The following is a 12449-nucleotide window of genomic DNA, read 5'->3' on the forward strand; positions in this document are numbered from 1 at the left end:
CAACTACTGAGCCTGCGTATCGGGAGCCTGTGCTCCGCAACAGGGAGGCCGCGATAGAGGCCCGCACACCGCGATGAAGAGTGGCCCCCGCTCGCCACAACTAGAGAAAGCCCTGGCACAGAAACGAAGACCCAACACAGCAAAAATAAATAAATAAATAATTTTAAAAATATATTGTTTTAACTCAAAATATAGCTGAAATAGTACAGTGTTTAGAAGAATATACTGATAGTGTTCAGAGGAACATCATGAACGTGTCAGCAGCTTGTACACATGTAATTAGAGTGGACCCACCTGGGCACTCTGATCACAAACATTGGTTCTGATAAACACATTCAGTTGAACTTTGGTAACTTATAGAAAGTGGCAGAATTAGTTGTGAAATTTTTTCTTTCTCTGGGAATTTTTTTGATTATTTGGTAAGTATGAGGTTAATACAGACTTTGAAATAACTCGTGGAAGACAAGAGTAGAAACCAAAATTGGTCATCTTTAACTTCACCCCTGCTTTCTTCATACCTATCCCCCCATTATAACACATACAAATTGCTATGTAGATGTAGTTTCAAAATGATAAAGCCAGAGAACTTTCCTGGTTAGGAATACTTAAAATCATTTACCTCTGCGATGTGATTTTGTTTTATCTTACAGAAAGTTTAACAATGACTAATGCAAAAGGTTATTTCTGAGATGCCTTGGATAGAGAAGAAAAAATAGCTCTGTAACACAGACCAACTTTATTCTGTTTTCCAGAGTTCCAAAACTCTAAAGTGATTCTGATCTTGTACTTTAGAACTTGGTGTTATCTGGGTTGATCTTTATGCTCAGTAGGTAAAGTAGCTGTCTGAATGTGTCCTTTAGCCCTTCTTGAAAGCACTGCCAGCAGTGGTTTCACGTGCCAAAGTGAGGTCCTGTGACAGCATAGACATACTTTGGGGTTTACACGTAACCTGTTCACTGGAGTCTGAACCCAGTTCTGACTCCAGTGCCCATGATCTGTTTTACTCTTCCACACTGTCTTCCAGAAATGAGTAAGATGTGACCACTGTCTCAATAGATTCTCCCTCCAGCTTGGGAGGCAGGTATATAAACAAATGATTGCTGCAGAAAATTTCATGGAGAGCGACGGAAGGTGATGCTAACGCTACCTGGGCATGTTAGGGAATGTATCACATAGGAGGTGGTGATTGTAGTGAGTGTTTCAGTGAAATTCACCGAGACAGGCAGATGCTCCTATGTGCAGTAACATGCTCTCACTTATAGCTGAAAAATTAACTCTCTCATCCTTCTTTCACAGCCATTTTTGGTGTTACCAATCCTCCATGCTCTCCTAACAATTTTCCTGTGCCTGTTGTAGCACTTATCCTATATAACAATTAGTGTACACATCTGTTTTTCTCTCCAGACCTAGAGCTCCTTAACCAAAGACTTTTTTATCTTTGTGTACCTCATAGAGACTAGGCATTAGTAAATATTTGCTGAACCAGTGAACTAATGAGAATAAAATTGTTTTCTGAGATTTTCAGCATTCTATAATTAATACATTTCTGAAGAGCTTTGTTAAATTAAAAAATATTTTATATATGTAGTAATGGAACACACCACTAAGGGGCTGAGGATAAGTACAGTAAGGTACTGGTGATCCTGAAGGAAGCTATTGTGGTAAAATCCAAATATGAGATGTGGCTCTTAGCAAGATGGGAGGAAGTGCCCCTTTTTGGGAATAATACAAAGAAAAGTCATGCATTAGAACGTAACTACTTGCCTAATCCTTTTAGAATTTTCTTCTCCAGTTTTTGCTCTTTATTGCTGACAGGCTCTTTGGCTGTGGGCGGCTCTCCAGAGGCCGGAGGTTCTCTCTCCGTCTCTTCAGCGGCCTCCTCGCAGTCCCTGTCCTCACTGTCGGGTGGTGCCATGTTCTCAGGCTGCTCCTTGGCCATGGTGGGACCGTCTTTCCCTGCCGTGCCGGCAGCAGACCCGTACGTGTTAATGATGTCTTCCAGCTGTCGGTTCAGTTCTTCAGAGATATCATGGACTCCTCGTTCAGGCTGCACACCTGCCTCCTCCTCAGGTGCTGGGAGTGGGGTTGAGGAATCCTGATCATCTTGCTTCTCCAGGCCATTTTGACTGGGCAATACTGAACTGTCCCCCACAGGTGTTGACTGTGGCTCCCCCGACAGCTGTACAGACTGATTGGTCTCCATACTGGGAGTGGTATCTGGTGGTAAGCACAGACAGCGTTGATGTAGTTAACCCAGTTACAGGTAAATTGTAAGGCTATTCCCACATGGGCACCTACTAATTACAGTTTCTAACATAGAATGAATGTACTTCCACAAACCATCAATATTGCAATTAGTTGAGTAGGAACAGTGAGAAGCATCTTTCCAAATCGAGTCATACTATTAGCATATTTTTGGTTTTGGTCTTTAAATTCCTATAGTATCTCCTATTATTGACGTTAACAGAGTAATTCAAGATACCGTTTTTCATGGTCATATTTGTCATTTTGCTTAGACTAGCCAGTCTGTGTTACCATTCTCTCATATAATTCTATGTAGATTTACAATTGTTATAAAGACATAGATGTATACATTTAATGTTTAAATTTAAATTGGTGCTTTTTTCCCCAAAGTTAAAACATTGAATACAAGAGCCATTGACCTTACTAAAATCATTCATAATGATAACATTCTAAACTCTATTTTAATCCATATTGATTAGTATGAGTCCATTAATATAAATGAATTATTATATTGGATACAGGAGATACTTGCTTGTCTAGTATTTTCCTTTTCCCAAATGAGCAACATGTAATTATCAATCAGGAAAACACTTTTTTTTCCCCTGAGGTTCAAACCAGCCTCATTTTTGGAATAAGATAGAATGAGGAAAGGTATAAATTAACTAATGAACTTGTATGGAAACATGGTGATGCTCATAATAACAATTCCTTGAGTTTCTATACCTTTTTGTTCTGATATAAAAACTGACTTTCTTTTAGAAAAAAATCAGATTACAACTTTCTTTTCTCAGTCAAGGAGGTCTAGGATAACAATACTTTTTAAGAAGTAGAAATGTCTAAAAAGCAGGGAGGGAATGAACTAGGAGAATAATCCAGGTATAATATGGGCTCTTTGGAAATAGGGGGTGAGGAATGGGCTGAGGGTTTCTGGCTATCACCATTTCTAGTGTTGCAGTACCTTTGGCTTAGACCTTTAAGTTATGGTGCGTTTTATTTGTAAATAATACTTAATGGTGATGCTGCTAATTAGCAGCATACAATTATGACAGGGTCCTAATAACACACAGGTTTTGCTGTTGTGGTGGCATGAAAGCGAAAACTAAAACATACTGCTCCATGTACTATGCAGCTTCCTCCTCTGGTTCTTAGGGCAGGCGATGTCAAATGCTCGAATGCAAACAAGAACAGAAAATTCAATGTACAGACATTGCCACCTACCTGTGGCCGTCACCAAGTACTCATTAACTTTGAAGGAAGTACTTTTTTCTCTCAATTATTTTAATTCACCATCTTTATTATCAAACGATGCAGTAAACAGCTTCATTGTCTTCATCACTGGAATTCTTTATCCTGACCCCTGCTTGTTGGGCACACACATCTATATATAACTTATGCTTCCCCTGAACTTGGAGAAAGACACATGGCACCTGCTGTCCAGCCAGAAGTTATTTTAAGCTCTTCTAAAAGGAGCCCTGGCCTTTAGCACTTCATCTTTGGAAATCAAGGGAAGAGAATACTTTTTAAATCAAATTGAAAACAGTAAACATTTATTGGTTTAAATCCATATGTGGGTTTTAAAGTGTTAGGGAGCCTCCTGAGGATGAAATAAAATCTAAAGTAAACCAAACTTTAAAGCAATGAATTTAAAACCGACTGTCCGTAGGAATTTTAGTGTTTTGTTTGTGTTTGATTTATTCTTCATTCATCAGAGGCCATAATCATTGATTTTTTTTATATTAAGTCCATGGATCTCCTTTAAACTCATGCTCCACATTTACTTTAAAACAGAATAACTGAGCTGTTGTAAACCACAGGACAACTCAATTCCTAAAAGTAGCCTTAAGACAAATCCACAAGAGGAAAAAAACAGTCAAAGAACTCTGTTACTTTTAAATTCTCTTTCTCTATCCATCAGTTTTACAGCAAGAAATTATTTCTGTTTTATCTTCTATAAACTTCATTGCCCATCTTTTGCCTCCTCTGAGAGAGAATTTTTCAGTTGTCCTGGCAGTCCCAACAGATTCCCACACACACATCCCTTCCTGAGCAACACATTTTAATTGTAAATAGAACAATGGAAAGTTCTTCAACAGTTCCCTGGCAGTCTCAAAGTTGCAAGTTTCGAACACCACAAACCGCACCCTACATCATCTCACAGGGCTTGGGGGAGTGTTTGCATACTTACCAGAAGGCAAGGCGCTAAGCAGAGAGAGAAAGGAGAGGCAGGAGGCAGCAAGCTAGTCAAGCAGCAGCAACAGCAGGAGACAGGCGGGGGCTGAGTTCTTAGGAGGGAGAGAGAAACCAAACACACACACACACACACACACACACACACACACACACGCAGCAGGAGAGCAGGGAGGGGGTGGGGAGGGGAGAGGGACATCCTGTGACACAGCAAGAGAGAAGTACACTCAAGCTTTAGTAGCTGTCTCCTGGGCAAATGTCTTAGAAAAGAGGAGCAGCTGGTACATCTTATCAGACTCCATGTTTTGTCCTTTAAAAAATATTTAAACTCTCAGTACATAGCCCCTTTGCTAGTGCAGTTTTTCACCATTGTTGTTCTTTGGGGCAGAGATCAGTTTTTCTTATTTCTTGGTTTATTTCCAGTGTGGTCTATGATTCATCTTCTTTTTTTACCACCTTCTTATGCTAGCTTAATTAGTGTCAAGTTTCTTATAGGAATCAAGGAAAAAGAAGAAACATGGCATAACAAAAAGGAGATGGTAGAAGCACTTTAATTCTGATGTCATTGTTTGGTTTCGTCCTAAAATTTGAAATAAAAATTTAGACAGCTCTTTTGGCACTGGGTTTAGTGCCATCTTCATGTACATGCTAATTGGCGTGACCTCAGACCCCATGTCTTACTCAGGTAACTGCCTTTACTCAGGTAAGCCCTGGTGAAGCAGTTGCTTTTTCTTTAGTTGCAGGCTTTCCCACCTTCCACAGTGACTTTTCCAAGTCTTTCCCGCCATCTCAAGCCTTCAACCTTTTCCTTAATCCTCCTCAGAAAAAGAACCTCCTCTTCATTCACCATATAATGCCTCTTTCTCTTAACCTACGTCCATCCCCCTTTTCTTCTCTTTCTGGAGAATGTGTTCCCACACTTTTCCAAGTTGGGTTCCCCCATCAGAGTTTCTGCTCTTGGGACTGGCTGGGCAAACTGATACCCACTGTGTTAGGCAGAATCATGCCACCAGAAAGACTTACACATCCTAATCCCAGGAACCTGTGAATATGCTATGTTACATGGTGAAAGAGACTTTGCAGATGTGATCAAGTTGAGGATCTTGAGATAGACACATTATCCAGAATTACTGGGTGGGCCCCTTGTAATCACAAGGGTCCTTGTAAATGAAAGAGGGAAGCAGGAGGGTCAGAATCAGAAAAGAAGATTTGATGATCCAAGCAGAGGTCAGAGTGATGGAGGGACACAAGCCAAGGAATGTGAGGAGCCCCTAGAAGCTGGGAAAGACAAGGAAGCACATTCTTCTTGAGATCCTCCAGAAGGAATGCAATTCTGCTGGCACCTGATTTCAGCCCAGTGAAACTCATTTTGGATTTTTGACCTCCAGAACTGTAAAAGAAGAAGTCTGTGTTGTTTATAAGCCACTAGATTTGTGGTAACCTGTTATAGTAGCAAAAGGAAACTGAAATATCCTCCTCCCCAACTTTTTTTCGCCCCTTTCTCCGAGGTAAGGGAAGACATAGGTTATAGATAGATGAGTATCCAGTAAGTGGAGGTCAGGATAAAGAAATTCCAGAGAGGAAGACAGTGAAGCTGTTTACTGCATCATTTGATAATAAACTTGTTGAATTAAAATGGGTGAGAGAAAAAAGTACTTCCTTCGAAGTTAATGAGTACTTGGTGAGGGCCACAGTGAGTGATATTTCATATTGGATTGCAGCAAACCAGCCCAGAGAGATCTCTCAGTAAATACAAACAATAAGTCAGTGCTTCTCAAATTTAAGTAATGTACATATACTCTTAACAGAATAACTTAATGTTGAAATTAATTATATATAATATATAATTATATATATTAGTATATATTAATTATGTATATAATATATATAATTAATATATAATATATATTATATATTAATTATATATATAAACTTGTGATACTTAGTTATTATATGATACAATTAAAAAAATATTATTTAGAAAACCCTACAGAACCAATAAATACAATTCAAACTAACATTACTTTTATGTGACAGATAATATTTTGCTGAACTCAACTTGCTACTTGCAACATGAATATGGTACTGGCTACTGGTCCTTTTGAGTTCCTGGCACTCTTCTACAATAGGCTTTATGAAATGACTCAATTTCATCAACACTTGGTCCATTCAGATTACTACATAAGTTTCCTTCATATGACCTGCCATAATTTCAACTGGACTTCCTTTGATATTAATGCATCATTTATTGCTCTTTCTCATCTTCCTGCAATTATTAAAATAATTGGTGCTAACTTAACTAGATGTACACATGATAATGAAGGCACAAAATGAACGATGTACATGGTAACACCGAAATGACAGCTACCCAGATAATCCAGAATTGACTTACACAGGCATACCTTGGAGATATTGCGAGTTAAGTTTCAGACCACCAAAATAAAGCTAATATTGCAATAAATCAAGTCACATGAACTTTTTTGTTTTTCAGTGTATATTAAAGTTATGTTTACACTGTACTGTAATCTGTTAAGGGTGCCATAGCATTATGTCTAAAAAAACCCAGTGTACATAGCTTAATTAAAAAATACTGTTTTGATCAAACATGCTAGCCATGATCTGAGCCTTCAGTGAGTTGGAATATTTTTGTTGATGGAGGGTCTTGCCTCAGTGTTGGCTGCTGATTTATCAGGATGGTGGCTGCTCAAGGCTGGGGTGGCTGGGGTAATTTCTTAAATAAGACAACAGTGAAGTTTGCCACACTGATTAACTCTTCCTTTCACAAATGATTTCTCTGTAGCATGCAATCCTGTTTGATAACATCTTACCCACAGTAGAGCTTTCAAAATTAGAGCCTGTCCTCTCCAACCCCGCTGCTGCTTTATGAACGAAGTTTATGTAAAATTCTAAATCGTTTACTGTCATTTCAACAGTCTTCACAGCATCTTCACCAGGAGTAGATTCCATCTCAAAAAACCATTTTCTTTGTTCATACATAAGAAGCAACTCCTCATGTTAAGAGTTTTACTGTGAGATTGCAGCAATTCAGTCACACCTTCAGGCTCCACTTCTAATTCTATTTCACATCTGCAGTTACTTCCTCTACTGAAGTCTTGAACCCCTCAAAATCATCCATGAGGGTTGGAATCAACTTCTGCCAAACTCTAGTGAATGTTGATATTTTGACCTCTTCCCATGAATCATGAATGTTCTTAAAGGTATCTAGAATGGTGAACCCTTTCCAGAAAGTTTTCAATTTACTTTACCCAGATCTGTCAGGGAAATCTATCTCTATCAGAGAAATCTGTCTCTATCAGAGAAATCTATCTATGGCAGCTATAACCTTACAAAATGTATTTCTTAAATAATAAGACTTAAAAGTTGAAATAATTCCTTGATCTATGGACTGCAGAATGGGTGTTTTGTCAGCAGTCATGAAAACAACACTAATCTCATAGTACATCTCCTTCAGAGCTCTTGGATGACCAGGTCCTTTGTCAATGAACAGTAATCTTTTAAAAGGAATCTTTTTTTTCTGGGCAGTATGTCTCAACAGTTGGCTTAAAATATTCAGTAAACTATGTTGTACATAGATGTACTGTCATCCAGGCTTTGTTGTTCCACTGATAGAGCACAGGCAGAGTAGATTTAGCATAATTCTTGAGGGCCGTAGGATTTTTGGAATGGCAAATGAGCATTGGTTTCAACTTCTCTTCCTAACAAGAGAGTCAGCCTGTCCTTTGAAGCTTTGAAGCCAAGCATTGACTCCTCCTCTCTAGCTGTGAAAGTCCTAGATGGCATCTTCTTCCAATATAAGACTGTTTTGTCTACACTAAAAATCTGTTTAGTGTTGCCACCTTCATTAATTATCTTAGCTAGATCTTATGGATAACTTGCTGCAGCTTCTATATCAGGGACTTGCTGCTTCACCTTATACTTTTATATGATGGAGACAACTTCTTTCCTTAAACCTCATGAACCAACCTCTGCTAGATTCAGACTTCTCTTCTGCAGCTTCCTGACCTCTCTCAGCCTTCATAGAATTGAAGAGGGTTAAGGCCTTGCTCTGGATTAGGCTTTGGCTTAAGGGAATATTGTGGCTGGTTTGATCTTCTATCCAGACCACTAAAACATTTTCCCTAACAGTGAGAAGGCTGTTTTGCTTTCTTATCATTCATGTGTTCACTGGAATAGCACTTTTAATTTCCTTCAAGAATGTTTACATTCACAACTTGTGCACGAGACTTAGCTTTCAGCCTATCTTGGCTTTCAACAGGGCTTCCTCACGAAGCATAGTCATTTCTAGCTTTTGATTTAAAGTAAGAAATGTATGACTCTTCCTTTCACTTAGAGGCCATTGTAGGGTTATTACTTGGCCTAATCTTAATATTGTCATGTCTCAGGGAATAGGGAGGCCTGAGGAGAAGGAGAGAGGCAGGGAAATAGCTGGTCGGTGGACAAGCAACACTTATCCATTAAGTTCCACATCTTATATGAGCGTGGTTTGTGGTGTTCCAACAAATTACAATAATAACATCAAAGATTACTAATTACAGATTGCCATAAGAAATATGATAATAATGAAGAAGTTTGAAATATTTGGAGAATTACCAAAATGTGATACAGAGACATGAAGTGAGCAAATACTATTAGAAAAAAATGGTATCAATAGACTTGCTAGATGCAGGGTTGCCTCAAACCTTCAATTTGTAAAAAATGCAATATATGTGAAGCACAGTAAAGCAAAACTCAATAAAATGAGGTATGCCTGTACACATTAATTACAATTAAAATGAATATACAAACACACTAACTAGTGGCTCCCAAGAATCTATCTGTAACCTGGTAGAGGCTCAAAGAACTGGAGCAGGCAACTAAAAAGACAAATTAATAGAGCTCAGTGCTTTATTATAAAATCAATCTTTGAGCTAATGTAAGGAATAAATTTACTTTTTGAAAATAACATTGTTATGTAAGTATTACAAGAAAATAGTTGAAAATGATACTAAAAATCTTATCACGAGAAACAGTATTCCTTTGTTCTCCCCACTATCCCTTCCTCCAACTTTGCCATGCTCCCCAAAGCTCCCCAGGCAAAAATATTAAACGATTACAGATATTGCTTCTGTGATTTACTTTCTCATTTGTAAATAAGATGCCTAGATTGCTATCTGTCAACTCATCAGTTTTTGACATTACCTATTGTCTTCCCATAATGATAAGTAAAGATTTAAATTATTTACACCACTTTTCCTTTCCTTATTTCTCAAGAAAATTACATCTCAATTTTTAATTCATATTCTATGTTCTCATTATTGAAATAAAGTTCAATGCTAAATCAGGTAGAACATTGTGATAATAGTTCCATTCTTTTGCAATTTTCTGTTTTTCCTGGAGTTAATGATTACCTTTTCTTTTTATCTGTTTGGTATTGAGAACACTCTGTCTTCCCAACCTGTACAAGAACTCTATAAAATACCTCTCTATGCAATTTCCTCCAAGATCAAATCTATCAGGTAATTTTATACATTCTGATATTTCTTGGAGACATCACTTCCACATACGAACACCCTCAGAGCCTTGACTTCCTGCTCTGGTCCAGTTTGGTAACTTTCTTGGTCTGCTGCACAGCTGTGGTCCTAGCACTTCCTTTGCTGTCATCCTGGGAATTCCCTTTACCTTTCTCATGTTTCCTAATTTCCATTCTTCCTCTTTCTTGGTTTACTTCCTCATTTAGTGAAACATATTGTCTATTGGCTTCCTGAGAAAGCATTTATGGGAAACTTTGTACTCCTCAAATGCCTTTTTGCTACTCTTGTACTTACTCGATTAATTGGTTAGATATAAACCTTTTTACAAAATGTAAAAAAAAATGTTGGATAAAACGTTTTTACATCTCTGTCAAAGTTTTTAAGGCATTATTCCCTTGTCTATTCATTTTAAATTTTTTTCTTAAAATTTTATTCCTGGTCCTTTGTATGATCTATTTCTTTTTTCCTCTCTGGAACCTCTTAGAATCTACTCTTTATCTCTGATATCATGAAGCTTCACAATAATAAAATTTGATGTGGGCCTTTTTTCATTTACTGTGTTGGGTGCTTAATGGGTTCTTAAATCTGGAGACTCATGTATTTAACCTCCTTCCCGCTTTATAATTTGTTCCTCACCTTGTCCTCCTCTGGGCCTCATATCCCTGAGTCCAGAACCTTTCTGGTTAACTTTCTCCAGAGAACAATCCTCAGGTATCCCAAAAAGGTGGAGAGAGGTTACTTGACTTTGTGATGTGGAGTTGGGGACCCTTCGGTTTAACTGTTCTCCTAGTTAAAAAACCAAATAGAAAAACCAACCAAACAAAAGACTAGCCATCAAATGATCCCATTGTAGTCCCCTGCCTTACTGTAACTTTTGATAGTATCACCACTTGCTGAGTATTAACTTGAAATTCTTTAGTAGTCTTTTCAGAGTCTACCAGGCAAATTAGCTTGCTTTTCACTTTCTCACTGCCTTTCCTGTGGCCTTCCAACCCAGTTTCTGTCAAGCACACTTTTTCTGTGGGATCATTTGCCATTATGTCTTGTGTTGTAGTCCTCATTCATTGTGGTTTGGATTCAGTTCTGATTTCATTGATGTTAGAGTTTCTATTTCTGTTTCTTGTTCTTGTTTGCTAGTGAATTTTAGAGGAGAAAGAGGTCAGAAAAAAATCTTTATAATGTCATCTTGGATTCAGGGAGATCTACTTAACCATTATAATAGTCCAGCAATGAAATGAACTATCTTCCAAAGAAAGAAGCTCCAGTTTTGGAAATATCCAATAAAGCCTGGTTGTTCTTTCTTTTAAAGATACTGAAGAAGAAATTTCTGCATGGTAGGAGTAGTGGGGGAGGATTAGATTAAATGACTCACTTATGATCTCTTTCAAATATAAGAGTTTATGAATTCTACCACGGGCTTAAGAGAAGCAGAAATCGTATAATAATTATGGCTATAGTCCTGAAAATTAGGCAGCCTCCATATGAATTCCAGTTCTGTCTTTTACTTAGGCTCTATTTTAATTTCTTCAGATTTTAATTTCTTTAGATTTGTCTTGGGGTAAGGAGCAAGTCTGTACACTCTGTTTTCCTCAGCAGACATCACCTTTGTGTTTCTAGAATAGGAGAAAGCATGGGCTTGTGGTCAAGCAGAGATTATTTTCAATTAGTCTAAATACAAAACCATGCAGCAAGTTACAATATTCGATTCCTATGGTGATACCTCTTTAATTTGTACTAGTTGTGTGTAGATAGTCTCCAGAAGTGAAATGTATGATTCACACCCTATGAAAAGAATTTAGTTTTATTACTTTAAAGTGATAATTAGTTAAACAAGGATTGTTTCTGTGAAAGTAGCTTTCACAAATAAATCATTTGTAATTTGCATAATATTGGGTGCCCCACTTGGAAAGAAAAGCTCCACTTCTTAAGTGTAAAAATATTTACACTTAAATATTTTTTCATGATAATTTAATCATGAATTTCTTCTTATAAATAATGCAGATAAATTTTAGAGTAAGCTCCTTTACACAGATTCTCTAATCTCAATTTAAAAGATTTGCTGCATGCATTCCACAAGGGAGATTTGGCTCATGTCAATATTTTGTTCAAGGGAGGTCAGAATAAAATCTGTCATATTGCAGTAATATTTGATTCATCTCTGAAGAGTCCCTCCCTACTGCATTGCTGAATGTAGTAGAGACCCAGGATCATGGGACTGTGTACTGCCTTGTTCACATGAAATGTGTGCACTGAGGGTAGAGCTGAGTTTTCATGGCCACCAAGGACTGCAGCAATGACATTCTCCAGAACAGGCTCCACTGTTCTAACCTGCCAGCAAGGGGGCTGGAAGACCATATGGCTGAAGCACGGTGATGTTTCTCCCCTCCATCCTGTCTAAACCTGTGTCACCAACAGTTTATCCAGCAGAGTTCTAGGATACTGTTTTGGGTAGTGGTCTGCTTGTTGCTGCAGCTTGGCAGGAAAACC

General features: G+C 37.9%; 1 protein-coding gene across 2 annotated transcripts in view; it reads right to left on the bottom strand.

Moving 5' to 3' along the window:
* TXLNB (taxilin beta) overlaps positions 1-4512 on the bottom strand; it is a 37582-nt gene extending 33070 nt beyond the window's left edge. The window contains exons 1-2 of one of the 2 annotated variants that reach the window (XM_081251074.1): positions 4430-4512; positions 1765-2217 (exon numbers count right to left, since the gene is read on the bottom strand). In XM_081251074.1, coding sequence (XP_081107200.1) covers positions 1765-2203 — 439 coding nt within the window. In that variant the 5' untranslated portion in view covers positions 2204-2217; positions 4430-4512. The remainder of the gene's footprint in view (positions 1-1764; positions 2218-4429) is intronic. The other variant, XM_081251075.1, reaches the window with a different exon arrangement.
* Between the last annotated feature and the right edge of the window lie 7937 nt (positions 4513-12449).

Source organism: Mesoplodon bidens (assembly GCF_964165515.1).
Source record: "Mesoplodon bidens genome assembly, chromosome: 12".
NCBI lineage: Eukaryota > Metazoa > Chordata > Mammalia > Artiodactyla > Ziphiidae > Mesoplodon > Mesoplodon bidens.